Source organism: Mercenaria mercenaria, chromosome 5, assembly GCF_021730395.1.
Source record: "Mercenaria mercenaria strain notata chromosome 5, MADL_Memer_1, whole genome shotgun sequence".
NCBI classification, from domain to species: Eukaryota; Metazoa; Mollusca; class Bivalvia; order Venerida; family Veneridae; genus Mercenaria; species Mercenaria mercenaria.
In genome coordinates, this window is record NC_069365.1 from 57045718 (window position 1) to 57063776 (window position 18059).

At 35.5% G+C, this 18059-nt stretch overlaps 1 protein-coding gene across 2 annotated transcripts in view; it reads left to right on the top strand.

The window, feature by feature from the left end:
- Positions 1 to 18059, top strand: part of LOC123557315 (AF4/FMR2 family member 4-like) — a 132608-nt gene that overhangs the window by 32681 nt on the left and 81868 nt on the right. For both annotated transcript variants that reach the window (XM_045348726.2, XM_045348727.2), the window contains exons 4-7: positions 1360 to 1380; positions 6585 to 6653; positions 7971 to 8022; positions 17836 to 18046. In XM_045348726.2, the coding sequence (XP_045204661.2) occupies positions 1360 to 1380; positions 6585 to 6653; positions 7971 to 8022; positions 17836 to 18046 (353 nt within the window). The remainder of the gene's footprint in view (positions 1 to 1359; positions 1381 to 6584; positions 6654 to 7970; positions 8023 to 17835; positions 18047 to 18059) is intronic.

An 18059-nucleotide genomic window follows, 5' to 3' on the forward strand; every position in this document is an offset into this window, starting at 1 on the left:
TCCAAGGATTCCCAACATTATATCTTAGAAAGTTGTTGTGTTGTATATTATTGAATGTAATGAATATGAATTGTGGATCAGTAACCATAACTCTGTCGTGATTTAGTAGAGAATTACCTCCTCTGTTGCCTGTGTAAACATTGCTGTTATCTGAACTAATTTCTGAAGTAGTGATAAAATGTTAGGGTTCCGTACAATGAAATAACTTGGGTGTGCACTGGCCTCTGATGGCAAGAGTGGTTAAAGGTTGCTGGCTTTGAGTCCCTTGCTCTTCACTACTGTAGGTTTGAAACCTTGCTTGATACATAGAATTTATTATCTTGTGAGGAAGAGCAGTCCGGCTGGCTTACAGAAGGTCCATGGTTAAACACAGGTGGCTGCCTGTGACAGACGCACTGCTCAGAAAGTTGCCATAATTATATCCTATAATTAGGTGTGACATTAAGGTTTAGGAGTATATCATCAAAACACAGAATTATTTGATAAATGAACAACATCCTTACCAGTATTTTACCTGACCATTACACGTTCTGCAGTACTGTCCCGTACGACGGATACTTAAAATATTCTGAAAAAGTTGACCCCCTTTGAAAATGAATGTCATTTGTAAAGAAATAAAAATAAACAATTGCTGAAAACTGTGTTCCACCTAGTTATGTGAAAATTTAACACTCGTACGCTATTGCAAATGCATCAAAACTAACATATGTAGCAGTTCTTTGAAAATGGTGAGTTTTTAAAGGCGTTTAACTGTCAGGAAGTGGGGCCCCTTTAGGCAGTCTTTTTCCGGAATTCAATGTTTATATCAGTATACTGACACTTGTTTCGTAGAGTAATATACATGTTTCACATGCTGCTCAATTTTCACGTGAAACAACTCTTTCTTTCTATGATTTGATGTTGTTTGATTTTTCTTTCTCAAAACATAAGGCTAAGCGTTAAACTTAAAAAGTAGATAGATAAGTGGTTTTATAATTCGAGAGCTAGCTTACTTGAGGGTCACTTTTTACTTTGTTAGTGATAACAAAAATCACTAACACTTGTGTCCAGAACCCATTCCTTGACGATTTATTGATGATGTGATTGACATGCGTACTGTTGTTGCTAATTTTTTTACCTGATGCACGTATAATGTATACATGCATTGAGATAATGACTTTGATTTTAAACATCAGTGATATCAGCAGAATAAAACATATCTAAGCAGATGTTGCAGCCTAAAACATTCATGTTGTTTTTTTATTTCATACTGGCTTTATTACCTATATATTGTTTATGTCAGCAATTTGTGACATGGTAATCTATAATGAAGTAACTGCTAGTATTATAATCTAACTGTTCTGTTGTTTTTGTTTCCAGAACGTTGAAGAAATGCTGAAGGTATGTATATTACATTACAATTTTAAGTTCACTGAGGCCATAATTAAAATTTTGTTTGTTTGCAGTGCTCCGACCGACCCATCAAAATCGTCCCGACCCAAAAAAATTTTTAGGCAGTTCAGGGGGGCAATTTTTTTTTATATATGTTTTGATCCTTTCTGATGCAAAATGCATTTTCAGCAGACGTTTTCCTTTTCGTATTTAAATATACAGCAGATCATTCAGCGTTTAGTGTACGCGACTACATATTGCCGTCTTCGCACGTGTTTCGGAAGTCACAAGTTCCGATCCGAGTGAGCAAGTCGCTCAGACATCTTTACTTAGTCTTTCTTACATGATTTTACGGTGACCTATGTATATTTGATAAACAATTTTCCAATAAACAAAAGTTTCGGCGGTATATGACCTGTTTGTGTAGGTTCGCCGTAAATCCCAACTCATTCTTTTAATAAACAATGTCGTCTGACACAACGCCACGGACCTGACCAATAAGTCAGTCAACATGACCACGGTCTAAAAATTTATTCTGATTTTCTGTTGATTAGTTTCAACATTTAAAAGTCTATAAATTAAACAGACATCTGAATTTTTTATCATGCACTAGAATAATCCGCAACTTGAATGATAACTATTCACATTTTTATGTATTAATTGAGACCTTGTTCGAACACGTAATAAAGCCACATACCTCATTTTTTTTGTAAATCCTAATTTTTCAAACATGATTTCACTTTTTTCCCCAGTTTTATCGACACATTTGGTGACAAAATTGCATAAACAATCTTGAAATGCAGTGGCACTAACTTGTGGCTAAGTTCAAAGAAAAGATGCGAATCGGCATTTGGCCTTTGATGTAAGATGAAAGGAAGCAGTTTGACAGCTAAATGTTGTAATTTGACCTAATTCTACAAGTACAATTTGTGTATTACCTAATACACTTTGATTTAAAAGGACTGAGACGGTTTATGGATTTGCAATTTAAGTGCTGTGAACTTCGTTTCTTGTTCCTTACTTAAAGGAACTAAATCATAATTTGACATACTTCAGGTTGTGTTTAAAAGTGAAGCCTTTCAATTTTGAAGCCTTAATTTTCACTAAAATGGAGACTGAAAATTAAGCATGAGAAGCTCCACAGCTGGTCACAATCACCCTCTTCTACACAGACCTGTATTCAAAGGGTTGGGGGTGGAGGGGTTGGGAGGCCTATATGCTGCTCCCCTGCCCCAAGTTGCCCGAGAAGTTACCTTTATCTAACAAAGTTGAACATGTATCAGAACCCACCATTTCAAACTTGTATTTAAAAAATATTCTGGAATTCGTTCTTCTATACCTACCGCCAAATTTTGGACTGTAATGTGGATTTCATATGCAACAACATTTCCTGTGTCCAGATAAATAATATCAGGGCATGCAAAATTTAGACAAAAATATAACAGTTCAGCCGTCATTTCATTCCTAACAAAGATGAAACACAGGCCATCATTTCATTCTTATCAAAAGATGTATTTAAACAGATGCCACTATTATTTTCATTCCTACCAAAAGATGTAACAGAGGGCACCATTTCATTTCTTTCATCAAAAAAGGCCACTATTTTATTCATAGAGGTAGCATAGGCCGCCCTTTCATTACTGTCAAAAGAAGTACTGGTACCAGAAGCCACTATTTCATTCCTGTCAAAAACTGTTACTGAGGCCACTATTTCATTCCTGTCAAGAGATGTAACAGAGGCCACAATTTCATCAATAGATTTTTAACATTTCCAGGGGGATGGCAGCAAACATTCTTCTTTGCCTACCTTCCCCACCCCCATCTCGCCTAAAACATGTTGGACAACTTAGGCCTGTATCCAGATTGCTCAAAACTTAGACCAAAATGCAACAAAGGCCGTTATTTCATACACTAAGGGTCTGACAGCATCTGCATGGTCAGAACAGCTGTCCTGTAAAAGGTTTTAAGGAATGAGAGTTTGGAGTGTCCAGATCGTTCGTTGCATTCTCGGTCTATATGCAAAGTACTGTCATTCAGTTTCAATTTTGATTAATTATAAAATGAAAGATCTGGTTTAATAAATGTCTACATGCAAGTTTGTGCTCTGTGAAATTCCTGGTAGAATGTGTCGGCCATGTATATTCTTACTCTCTGAAATTTGACAAAACTTTACAAAAAAAAAAAAAAAAAAAAAATCCCTACCTACCTACCCACTCCTAAAAATCTGGGTCGGAGCACTGCAAACAAACAATTTTTTAATTATGGCCTGACACTGCTTTGGAAATAGCTTTATATGCACTCACTAGCTCAGCTGAGACCTGATCTCCCTTCTCCGTAGTTACACCTTATGAATGAACTGGGTTCCATAACTCTTGTTGTGATTGTAATAAGATTATGTCCCTTTTTGCATTTAGATATTTTGTACCCAATAAACATTTTTAGGGGTGTGATTTGCCCATTTCTGTACAGTGTCTATCCATTCAAATTTATGTTGGGCATATCTCCAAAAGTATTTTACCTAGAGTCATCCAACCTTATAGGATTTGTATTTATCGTGTGAAGTTATGCATCTGGTCTTGATTTTGGTTTAAGTTGGCAAGACCATTGTTATGGCCCTTTACTTAGTCTAAAATATACTTAAAAGTTCCTTAAAGTTTGTGTTGCATATATTTAAAAAAAGTATTGATTTAGGGTCATGAAACATTATAGGAATGTTGTTGAAATTTTGCATCTGGGATTTTGTACAGTATTTCATTTTGCCAGACAAGAGTTATGACCCTTGACTTTGTCAAAATGTCTTAAAGGGCCTATAAATTTGTGTTGTATATGTGTCACGAAAAAAATATCTAGACTTACAGTCATTAAACCATACAGGATTATTATGTAGCACATCCAAGTTGCAATATCTAGGCTCTAAGAATTAGAAATGTGTCTTTTGACATCTTCATTATGTTCTATCAATAGGGTTGGATACCGGTTCCCGGTATCGGTACAATACCGAATAATCACTTCGAAAAGTACCGGTATATACCGTTTCGTAAAAGAACCGGTACCGATTTCGGTATTTCCATAAAAGTAAAAACAAAATTCTTACAAAATCTGCGGCAAAATAAAGCAGAAATTTAAGCAAATAGCGTAATAACGCGATCGACATTGTTACTGTGATACCGCTCAGAGTAACCTCCCTTGACATGGAGAGCCAACCGTGCGAATAGTTTCGTATGCTAAATATATTACCTGAAATACTTCTTTCCCCGTCGTTTTAAACAACGTAAACCAATACTTAATTTCAAAATATACGACACTATTTTTCTTTGTAGTTTTCTTTTAAAACCAATGAAAAAAAAATGATGTAAATAAAAAATTACGAGACTAAGCTGTAACCTACGTAAACAAATACCGGTAATCGGTTTTCGCGAACCATTAGAAATAGTGTTATTGTTGGAATGTTGGTTGTTTCAAGTGTTTTGAAGGTTATTGTTCAATTAAAAATGTGTTGCAAGGTGTTTCACTTTAAAAACATTACTAGTCAACCTAGTCGAAGATTATCATGAGTGAGAATGAGTCTGACTTGTTAGAGGGGTAATTTGAAAGCTAATAAGTGTTCAGTTTAACAGTTCTAGACAGTACTGAGCTTTAAAAGCATTACTACAGTGAGTGTATTCATAGATTTAATTTGCATAGTGAGCGAGGTATCTGCTCTAGATTTTTATTTTGGAGAACTAGTCTGTAAGATATGTTTATTTTGTCTAATACATACAACATTCCATTAACAAACTTAAAATGTTCATTTATCACAGCAAATTTTCATGTATATCTACTTACATAGGTGTATATAATACTAAGCAAATCATTGCTTATGTAATGTACTACAAAGCATGGTATCGGTATCAGTATCGTTAAAAATACCGTATCGTTTCGTTGGTATCGGTATCGGACCGCTTCGTCCTTAACGATATCCAACCCTATCTATCAAGTCTTAAATTTTAATACTGGTGATGTTTCTCCCATAAGGAAAGGAAAAGTGCAGGTTTATCTCCACAGGGGCATCTTCCTGAAATTGACAAAGGAAAAAACTAAGCAACACTGATTGAATTTCCTTAAAATGTCTTCCAGAGCATCTTAATAACTTGATAAAGTTGAATTATCATCCAGTCTATGTAATGCCGCAGTTTGTTTACTTTTGATTAGCCTATATTATCCCATAACAATAATATTCATTGACGTCATAGTTACTGTTTAAGTGGTGATGTATGACGCGTTTCTGTCATTAAGCTGAGCTGTATGACGAGGATTTGTCAGAAAAAAAAATTTGTGCGGGATAGTATTGTTAAATCTAGTCCATCGGAGGTTTATTGCAGTTGTATCTTGCCACCCGCACATTGACCTCTTTTCTCTCTCCTTTTATAGGGTTACTGGTAATCTTTTATATTTGGTCAGTATTAAAGATCATAAGTATGCTGTCAGAAATAAATACAGGTAACAGTTATAAATAGAATTTAATAAGTTTTTCCATTTTTGCATTATAGTATAAGTATGTTATGTGTAAAGTTTTTTTTATGGAAGATGGACTTGACTTAGATTCATCATGACTGGTGTTGTTTTTTTTTTATATAAAACCAGCATATTATGTAAAATCGGCTTTCGTTATATAAAATGAGTACTTAAATTTTGTAATGTCATGCATGTTTATTGTTGATAAAGGCTAGAATAGTTAAGCAGAAATATCTAGCTTGCTTTTGTAAAGGATGATAAATCTAGTCCATTGGGAGTTAATCAATATAACAACTTAACAACTAAAAGATTTGACTTTTATATATTAGTAGACTGTAGTCAGATGATGTATGCACGGTCAGACTTTTTACCTGGAAAAAATAAAGAATACAAATAATCTAGGCCGTGGAGCAGTTCCTAATATTCCTGAGATATTGCCCTATGTTTTTGACATTTCCTTTACATATGTGCCTTGCAAAATTTGGAGGGGGAGCGGGCACTTAAAGTTACATAGCTACTTTTCTGGATACAAGACGTTTTAAAAGGTTGTAGAGCTCATGTTGATTTACTAGTAAGACAGTGACTTATTGATTAAGCAAAAGGTTGTTGACACATCTTACAGCACAAGTCAAAATATCTGGTATAATGATTATAAAGTAAAAATGTATGTTATATCTATGCTTATTTTGTTAAAAACTAAGTTTCCTTTCTTGTTTCAGGAGTTTCAGGTCCCACAGCCCCTAACTGGCATCCAGACTCCATTTAAGGAATCCCAGTTTCCATTCTCGGTAAGCTTTCTAAGTTTGCTATATTTTTAAAAGTAGTTCAAGGAAGGATTTTGACTTGTGTTACAAGATTGATAGGGTGATGGCCTCCATAGCTGATTGAATAATGTTACTGACTGAGTCGTTTGCCCATTGCCACTGCGACTTCGAACCTCACATACATTGTAAAATGTGAGGCAGCTTTCCACCTAGCATGTGGAAGGTCAGTGGTTCCATTCAGGGGCTGAAATAATGTTGAAGGGCAGTTGCTGTTTCTCAGCCATTTAATCTGTAAATTGTTATATTATCCAAAGTCTCCTCACCAACAAAAAGGTTCTTGAAAGTATTTTTAGCTCGACTTTTCGAAGAAAAAGTAGAGCTGTTGCACTCGCCCAGGCATCAGCTTCGCCATTGGTTAAAGTTTTTGAAAAGTCAAATATCTCTGTTACTATCAAAGCTATTGATTCGAAACTTAAGATAAATATTTACTATCAAAGTCTACACCAGGAGAAACAATTCCCATTAGTATGATTGAATTTTGACAGAGTTATGCCCCTCTTCGACGAAGGTGGGGTATACTGTTTTGCAGATGTCGGTCGGTCCATAGACCAATTTGTTTCCGGATGATAACTCAAGAATGCTTGGGTCTAGGATCATGAAAGTTGATAGGAAGGTTGATCATGATCAGCAGATGACCCCTATTGATTTTGAGGTCAGTTGCTCAAAGGTCAAGGTCACAGTGACCAGGCACAGTTAAACGGTTTCCAGATGATAACTCAAGAAGGCTTGGGCCTAGGATCATGAAAATTGATAGACAGGTTGTTCATGACCAGTAGATGACCCCAATTGATTTTGAGGTCAGTAGGTCAAAGGTCAAGGTTACAGGATCACGAAACTTAATATTGATGTTGATCATGACCAGCAGATGACCCCTCATACTGATTTTGAGGTCATTAGGTCAAAGATCAGGATCACATTGACCCAAAACAGTAGAAGTTTTTTTGCCAAATAACTGGAGAATGCTTTGGTCTAAGATCACATTTGATACCGTGTTTACTTATGATTGGTAAATGACCAATAATTATTGATTTGAGGTCAGTACGTCAAACATCCAGTGCACAGTGACCATATAATTTCTTTTCCATGTGCAATTACTGAATGCATCAAGGGGGGTATTTCGTGTTCTACGAGCTCTTGCTAACTTAGAATTTTTTTGTTAAAGTTTTATCAAGTTTTTTACTGGCAAAGCTCTAATTTAGAGTCAAGCACTGAGAAAAGTCGAGCGTGCTGTCTTACTGACAGCTCTTGTTATGTATGTAATCAATTTGTTCCATTTTGCAGGACAAAATACAGGACAGAAGAGACTTGAATGTAGTTGCCAAGAGTAGTAAAGGTAAGCTTCTCTTTTCACATTGTAATATATTGGGTTCTGTGCAGGGGTCAAGGTTATGGCCCAGTTTTTATGCTGTTCTGTAAATTGTTCTAGGTCATTACCCACTTTCCATGTTGTAACATACTAGGTTCTTTGGAGGGGTCTAGGTAATGACACTTTTCATTCTGTGTCATTTCGGGTTCCTTGTAAAGTCAAGGTCATGACCCACTTTTCATGTTGTTAAGTTGCAGGTTCTGTACATGGTCAAGGTCATGACCCACACTTCAGGCTGTAACATTCCAGGTTCTGTGAAGGGGTCAAGGAAGTCTCAAATATATGTTTGTTGTTCAAAGGTTGCTGCTCTGTAATGAAATATCTGATTCTGTAGAAAAGTATTTGCCCTTTTAAGGTTTTTGTTCAGTTTAAGAAAATGTGCCATTGATTAATGTATGAAGGTGAACATATTTTTTATTGCTGTTGATAGTTGTTCCAAACATCTGTTAAAATTGATTTATTATTTGGAGGAACTACATTTGTAAGTCAGCGCTGCTAAATGTTTGTATAAAACCATTTAAAAATGAAAACCTTAACCCTTATTATCCTGGACACGATTGATACTGCCTTTGCGACCAATGTAGATCGTCATCAGCCTGCACATCCATGCAGTCTGATTATGATCTGCACTGTTTGCCATTCAGTCGGTATCTTTTTGCGAGTACCCCTTTTAATGGCTAATGGTGCTGCCAAATTGAAAAATGGACAAGTTCATTATAGAAATTTAGCATGGTAAGGGTTAAGACCTTTTTGATCACAGCGTAATTTTCAGTCAAGTAGACTGTAAGGCCTATGCAGACTCCCTTGGTAAAACACGGAATTTCTTCCCCAAGAAAGCCTAGTTTTGCATGTCCTTGCTGACACTTTCTGCATTGATTGGTTACTTATTAAGTTTTAATTTTGTATTAGAACTTTACAATGAATTTGTAATCAATTTCTGATGGTTCTGAAAACATGCTATGTGGGAGAAGTAAATATATCACATTTCTGATTAGTTATGTAAAGAAGATAGTGCTAATGCATAAATTGAAAAGCTCAAGGTTTTTTTCGTTTCTGTTCTCCCTATTTCTTCATTCACCTTGGGTCGAGAATGAATTTGCTTAGTGCACAAAAGTTTCAAGTTAAGTTACAATTTTGTTAGTTGAAAACTAAACTCATGCACAGAAATTAATAAAAAATTTTTTTTTTACAGTAACAATTATCTGTAATACTTTATGGATTTTATTATTGCAATAATAGATCCCTATGAAGTCTACCAAAAAGCACAGAAAGTGTCATGTTTCTGTCAAATGAGTACAAAAATGCCACTTATAAGATTAATGACATAATACACTATAGATCTATACTCTATCCTCTACCTGGTTTAAAAGTTTTCTTCATGATTCCCATCAGTGCATTGACCTTCTATTTGTTCTACTTTTTGCTGTAGACATCTGACCTGTCTGGAGTGAAGACAGGCAGAAAATAACAATGAGACAGGGGAAACTTAAGTCTGAAAATATATATGGATTGTCATAGGGCATGTGGACGGGTGGACGGGTGTAACTTGATTTAGAAGTGACCTATTGTAAATGAAACTGTAATACTATAATTATAGGTGGCTTTCATAGAGAAAGAGTTTGCATATGATGTCACTAGGGTCAAGGTCACTGTTGCTAAAAGTAGAAAAAGGGGTTTCTGCACAATAGTTTGCATTGAAGTATTGAAATTAAACTTGGCTTATAGGTAGGTTTTAGAAAAAACAAGGTTGGGACTGTATATGGGGTCAGTTAGGTCAAGTTCAAGGTCAGTATAACCTAATTGATCTGCATACCTAGAAAATAAAAATGGTGCAGTGGTCTAGAGTGTTTGGCCAAAGTCACCTTTTGTGATTTGGAATAGAATGGTTTGCTGTTCAAATCCTGGTCAGGACCTAACTTTTATTTTTTATTGAAAAAAAAAAGATCATTTCAAGTCCAAGGTCATCAAGGTGATTTCCAGTTTATATTGTTAGTTAGGATTGATTTACTGTCACCAAACTTGGTGTACAGCAAGATTTTATAAAGGCAATATTATTCAATAGGTGTTCATTCTTTTAGAACGTATCCAGAGGCTTCTGTGGCTGTGTGGTTAAGGTCACTGTCTTTGAATCGTTTGCCAATCAACGGTGAAGTTTAGAAACCCTGCTTTGGGAGTAGAACTCTTTCCTGTGAGGAGAGTTTCAAGCTAGCTTGCGGAATGTCAGTTTTTCTGCCCAAGTTTATGCACGTTTCAGAAGTAATGCAAAGTAGATCAGCACCTGGGGTCATTCTCTTCCATGAAAAACTGGAAAATCTCCATATGACCGAAATTGTATGAGCTTGATTGACTTAAAAGTTTCCAAATGATAGCATCAAAATTATCAGTAGTTATACACAATATCAGTCAGAAAGGCTGGACAAAGTAATTAATATGTACAGGTTATTTCAGTTGTTTGCAAGTGTGTGTACGTGCATACAAACACATAATGATAGATGAAAAATTTTCACAATCAAATTGCAGTAAATTTTATGTTGTTTACCTCCATTAAAAAAAAACGTAATCAACTTTGTCCATCTCGTCATACGTTAAGGAAGCAATCCATTTTTGTGATCGTCTTTAGGTGAAACATCACATCCAGTGCTATGTTATTGGTAGGCTTTTCTTTGGGAGGCGAATTGTTTTTTTGTCTGAATGTCCACCGGTCTGTTTATTGGTTTGCAGAATGCAACTTTCAGGCATGTCTGATTCAAGTCAACAGTATTTTGTGTCTGCTCTGTATCTTTTTACCCTTTTGAAGGAGTCTGAAATGTCTTTGCACAAATATTTGCCATAAGATGACATGCTGAACATAACTTTCAGTACTTTTGGTTCAAAGTCAAGGTAATATAATGTGTTAAAAGTCTCAGATAGGCAATATTGGAAGATATTTAAATAACATGGCAGAATGTTTGCCAGGTAAATGAGACAAAGCTCCATACACCCTTCCACTGAACTGAAACGGTGTAGGGAGAAAGGGGCTTTTTGTCAAAAGCAGTTTCTAATGTGACATATTACTTTGAAGTTCTTTAGGTGTAAAATCTTTTCATTTGCTCTGTTTTATGCTAATTTATTTAATTGTTGTTACATAAAAGCTTGTATTTTGATCAGTATAAATTTAGATTTCGCTTAGGAAATGATTGATTACTCTGTAATGAATGTGATCTGTTAACGTTTTATTGTTACAGTTGTTTTTGTAATTAATTTATGATGTCAGCGAAGGTTACATGTATAATTATTAACCAGATTTATTGCCTTTCGGCAACTGTAACAGACGGCAACGTTGTAGAGAGACTTTTGTGTAATATAGTCAGGTGCACTATTCGTGAAGTTAATCGTTATCATGCTGGACACGATTGATTCTGCCTTTGCAACCAGTTTAGATCATGATCAGCCTGCACATACGTGCAGTCTGATCAAGATCTGTACTGTTCGCCATTCAGTCAGTATGCTTTTGGTATGCACCCCTTTTAATAGTTAATGGTACTGTCCAAATTGAAAGACGGACAAGTTCATTATAGAAATTTAGCAGGGTAAGGGTTAAAAGATTTTAAGTTAGTTCTACATTTTCTCGGAGACATTGAAATGTTTATAACAATGCATCCGCATCTGCAGTAGGCGAAATAAAAAAAAAAAAGAGAAATAATTGGTTCAAAGTTGCAAAACAGAGTTTTGAGACGTATGTAAGAATCCAGAATTTGATTGGTTAATTTTGAACTTAAGTTTTGAAATTGACCAATGGGAAGATTGTAGTTTGAGACTGGAGTTCAAACACAGTTTTATAGGTTACAGACCACCGCCTGTCGTAGGATATAGCATTACGTTTCATATCCTTCCATAAAAGAAAACATGTATATTTTTAAAAAATTATTTTATTTCCACCAAAATAATGGATGAAAAACATATGAATAGTGACACTTGGGAGTATTTTCAATGCACATCAAATGCAGCAGATACTGTCAGATTATTTGGTATAACATGGTGAACACAGAAAAAAAGGTGCAATCCTTGCAAAAAAATATTACTTCTTTGGTTTGTTTATATTACTGTAGTTTCCTCAGATGTTCCCTATTTCACTGTTGTGCATCAAAATAGTCGAGCACGCTGTCTCCTGTGAATAGCTCTGGTTTGAATTGGTGGTATCTGACCTATAAATTTGATTTCTGATCTTTTCAGAGGTGACAGTTTAATAATAGACTTATATTTATGAAGGGTTACCCACTATTTCTGAAAATCTCCCATCAAAATTCTATGATTGTTCAACCTTTTGGGCCAAGAAAACGCACAATGTCATGTTATAAATGGCTGATCCAAATTACAGTGCACTTGTTAATCCTTGACTTTGCAAAATTTGCTGCTAATTTTAGAGTAACTTTATAGTTTTGCCTTGTTTAAAAGATCTATTAAATTGTATCATTAAGTTATCAAAGAAAAGATCTTCCTCTTGTTTTCTTGCCTCAGAACATAACCTCTTAAAAGAATTTTGATGTTAATTTATGTAAATGAGGTTTGTAAAATAACAAAATGATATCTCTTACTTTTACATCATAAATTTTGTACTTGGTATACATATTTTTATATATAAATTTGAAAAGTCACTATTCCTTGAAAAGTCACTATTCCTGAAACATTTATCTGCTTAGTTGGTTAATATAAATAGCTTTTGTACATAAAGGTAGATAACTTTTGTGACCATATTTAATCATATTTGCATACCTGTTTTTCCCCCTTTAGGTAATGATACAGATAAAACTGAAAATCATTTAATGAAATATTAAGTCAAGGTCATCAGTCTTTAGGCAGTTGATAACTGTGTACATTTCACAGAGGCAGCTGACACTGACATAATTGAAGGTTCTTTATATATTCAGTGTTATTTTAATTTCTAACGGTTTTCTTACAAGTAATAGTTTATTTTGTCAGCTTTTTATGCTCTTTGATTCATGGTAAATGCAGGTAAAAAGCTTGTATGTTTATGATTACATGAGAGAATGAGTTTTCTTGTTTTTAAGCAAAATATGAGATTATGTAATGAATTTCTTTGGTAACAAAATTGTTAGCTGGACCATCTGTGGTCAGATCATGGTTAAAGACCCACCACAACCTAGTGACCTACTTTTTTCTTCGTGCAAAATCATTATGATGCAGCTATACTAAAAGACAACTAGTGGACAACTTAGGCCCTTTCTGAATTCATGTGTTCACATCTTCATCTACAAATTCACTCAGGTCATTCCCTTTTCGGTATAGTTTTAAAAACTCTTACCTTGTGCTCTAAACCTTGCTACATACATTCAATAAAATGTTAATAACTTGACCTGATATATGTCTGTTAGTTTGTTATTTAGATACCTGTATTTCTAAAAAAGAAATCATGGAAGTCATGTATATATACAGTCTTGAAATACAAAAGGTTACAGTTTTTCTGCGTAGGTCTTTAAGGTTGTTGACCTAATGCAACACTTTCTTATCACCCACTGCTAATTTGAAACCTTGCATGGGGTGTAGAATTTTTTAGCACTAGGAAGCAATCTGTCTGGCATACTAAAAGGTTGGTTGTTCTGTTCAGAGCCTGTTGGTGTCTGAAATAATGCCCAGTAGGGCACTTGGGGAGGCGGAAAGTGACAGTATGACCTAAAATGGTATCAGTGTGACAGCCAGCCCTAAATAAACAAAATATAACACAATAAATTACTATACAGAAGAGAGATTTAGGAAACATTTGAAAGCAGAATTGAAATTTTTCAAACAGAAAAACAAGCTACAATACATTATTGATACTATTGCTCATTGTAAATTCCAAAAAATGCAGAAATTTCCTTTTATTCTTCATATTGGAATGGTTGAGAAATTACCAGTACGATTTTCCAGACAAAAACAATTATTCTGTAATAAATAGCAGTACTTTAAGAAGGTAGACATTATTGTGTTAGCACCACACTTTTTCTTGTCTGGTCGTTTGTCTGCAAGAACCTTGGGAAGTCATTATTAATGAATTGCTGGCAGACCTTCCTGTATTTTGATAGAAATGTGATTTTTATTATTCAGACAGTTTTGACAGAAATGATACCTTTAACAATGCCTGTGATCATTCACCTTTTGGTTGGCTGTTTCTGTCATGATTATAATAAGTCAAATCTACACGACAAATCCTTGGAAAGTTTGAATGCAACAAAACAAAAAAAAAGTAGCTTGATTGGTTTGTTTGTGTTTTAAAGAGGAAATGAGATGCACAACACCCTTGATGTTTCCTAGCACCAGCTAAAGTAGAACTCTTTATTTAATGAACTACATAGTCCTATATTGCCCTAATCTATGGTAATGTTCTGTAGATGAACGGTGTGACCAATTGGACAATGTCCTGGTCTTGGATCATTTCTTTCATTCTTAACCCCAGTAAGTTTGAGGGTTGTAAGGGATGTCTTTATGTACATTGCATAGGGAAGGTATACAACACAACCCAGTTGCTCGCATGAATTGAAATAATGTCTGAAAAGGGTTCCTAGATGAAAGAAAAATATTATTTCCTTTGTTTCTGTTAGGACTTAAAAAAAGACCCATTCATTTCTCATAGCTTGTTCACTTCTTGTCACAGCAGCTCCTTTCAGTGTGTACAGAGCTCGACCTTAAGGACTGCCATATTGCCCAGGGCAAGTAAAAGTGGAGTGTGGGCAGGCAAACAATCATACTTGTAGAGCAAGTGAAATATATGAAAGATCCCATTAAATACTCTCAAAATCAGTACTACTGTTTTTCTTTCTGTACTGCATTGTCTCATCACATCAATATGTTAAATTTTGGGCAAGAAACAATTGAATTCGGACAAGTAAAAATATAGTTGAAGTTGCCCTCTGGTATACGGAAAGTGCTGTCATTCTGTCTGAATGCTAATCTTCATTCTGCAAATGAACCAAAGAACAGCGAATTACACATAGAAATAGAAATTGTAATGACAGAGAAAGTACTTTCTCACTTATCGGACAGAAAAATCTCTATTTTTAGAAGTGCTGGAAAATCTTATCTCACATGGGTTATCCCACACTCCTGTGACGGACTACTTCATGCACTGAATATATATATTATTTATGTAAAATAATTAAAAATCAGGTACCTTTATCTTTTCTCTCCGTTCCTTATAGTGTATTTCTCGATTCAAAATTCATTACTTTATGATAAGAACGTACCGTTACGCTACAAACGATAAAACTAAAGCGGAGCTTTGTTATTGTGCGTCACTGAAATGTTACGACGTCACTTCTGCTTACGGACGCCAATTTCCCGCGTTTTAAGTAGTTTCATATTTTTATGCTTGTTTTTATTGTTTCTGTTGTGGTAAGTGAGAAACAGAATCCATAATTGGTATTCGGTGAAGATCGGAAATCCCAACCCTCGGGTGCACCGCTCAAGTCTTAAACTCGGCTCAGCCTCGTTTAAGACTTGAGCGGTGCGCCCTCGGGTTGGGATTTTCTGATCTTAACTGAAGACCAATGATGGATTTTCTATTTATAAAGCATGATACAAGTTTTTTAGCTCACCTGTCACAAAGTGACAAGATGAGCTTTTGTGATCGCGCGGCGTCCGTCGTCCGTCGTCCGTGCGTGCGTGCGTCCATGCGTCCGTAAACTTTTGCTTGTGACCACTCTAGAGGTCACATTTTTCATGGGATCTTTATGAAAGTTGGTCAGAACGTTCACCTTGAAGATATCTAGGTCAAGTTCGAAACTGGGTCACGTGCCATCAAAAACTAGGTCAGTAGGTCTAAAAATAGAAAAACCTTGTGACCTCTCTAGAGGCCATATTTTTCATGAGATCTTCATGAATATTGGTCAGAATGTTCACCTTGATGATATCTAGGTCAAGTTCGAAACTGGGTCATGTGGGGTCAAAAACTAGGTCATTAGGTCTAAAAATAAAAAAACCTTTTGACCTCTCTAAAGGCTATATTTCTCAATGGATCTTCATGAAAATTGGTCAGAATGTTCACCTTGATGATATCTAGGTCAAGTTCGAAACTGGGTCACATGGGGGTAAAAACTAGGTCAGTAGATCTAAAAATAGAAAAACCTTGTGACCTCTCTAGAGGCCATATTTTTGATGAGATCTTCATGAATATTGGTCAGAATGTTCACCTTGATGATATCTAAGTCAAGTTCGATACTGGGTCATGTTGGATCAAAAACTAGGTCAGTAGGTCTAAAAATAGAAAAACCTTGTGACCTCTCTAGAGGCCATATTTTTCAATGGATCTTCAGGAAAATTGGTCAGAATGTTTACCTTGATGATATCTAGATAAAGTTCGAAACTGGGTCACGTGGGGTTAAAAACTAGGTCAGTAGATCTAAAAATAGAAAAACCTTGTGACCTCTCTAGAGGCCATATTTTTCATGAGATCTTCATGAATATTGGTCAGAATGTTCACCTTGATGATATCTAGGTCAGGTTCGAAACTGGGTCATGTGGGGTCAAAAACTAGGTCAGTAGGTCTAAAAATAGAAAAACCTTGTGACCTCTCTAGAGGCCATATTTCTCAATGGATCTTCATGAAAACTGGTGAGAATGTTCAGCTTGATGATATCTAGGTCAGGTTCGTAACTGGGTCATGTGCGGTTAAAAACTAGGTCAGTAGGTCGAAAAATAGAAAAACCTTGTGACCTCTAGAGGCCATATTTTTCACGAGATCTTCATGAAAATTGGTGAGAATGTTCACCTTGATGATATCTAGGTCAAGTTTAAAAGTGGGTCACGTGCCTTCAAAAACTAGGTCATTAGGTCAAATAATAGAAAAAGCTTGTGACCTCTCTAGAGGCCATATTTTTCAATGGATCTTCATGAAAATTGGTCAGAATTTTTTATCTTTATGATATCTAGGTCACATGTGCTCAAAATCTAGGTCACTATGTCAAATAATAGAAATAACGACGTCATACTCAGTTCAACACTGGGTCATGTGGGGATAGATGAGCGATTCAGGACCATCATGGTCCTCTTGTTTTAAAATTCCTTTTTGAAGATTGTTTAATCAAATGAAGCACTTGAAAATAAAACAATCTTTTCTATGATTGATTGCCTTGTTTTGACAGGAAGCATTACACAAGAAAAAACAGACATCTGATAGCCAAGAAACATGCTGTTTCCTTTTTTTAGATTTTATGGAGGTACCCCTTAAATATTCTTTTTCCTGGTATGGATTATGTACTTATGAAAAAAAAAGTTTTTATTCATGGAAAGATTGACATCAGGGATGACACATTTTTAATGTTATCTTGATTTGAGCAGGATATAATCTCTTCCTGAAAAAAATACAGCCTAAAATTTTTCTTTATATGGATAACAAAATAAATGTGCTCCTGCTGCTGCTGCTGCTGCTGCTGATGATGATGGGAATGATGATGCAGGCAGTAGTGGTTGTGATGATGAAAAGCCTCCGTGGCTTACGAGCAGTTAATATCACTGACTTAAAATCACTTTCCTTGCATTGATTTACAGTTCTTTCATATAAGGAAGTCATCTAGGTGGCTGGCTTCATCCAGGTATCCACCCTTGTTCAAAAAAGTGCTAGGAGGGGCAACTAGGTTTTTTTTCCACTATTAAAGCTTGAGTGTTGTTAAATTTAGCCTGAATTGTGTCAGTGTGACTTAAAAATCAAGCAAAATATATAGGTATGATGATGATGATGATAATGATGGTGATGATGATGATAATGATGATGAGAATGCCTGTACCCAATTCTTGATGTATTTTCAGATCTGATGAAGAGTTTGCCGGACGTTGGTGCAAGTTCAGATGAACCAGTTAAAACGACCGTTCCAGTAGAGAATCATGATACATCCAGTAGCAGCAGTGACAGCAGTAGTAGTGAAAGTGAAGATGATGACAGTAGCTGTGCTGATGAACAGGATGATGGTGGTTTTGATTTAGATGGGATAATTGAAAGAGGACAGCATGAAGAGAAAAGGTAAAATTATTGA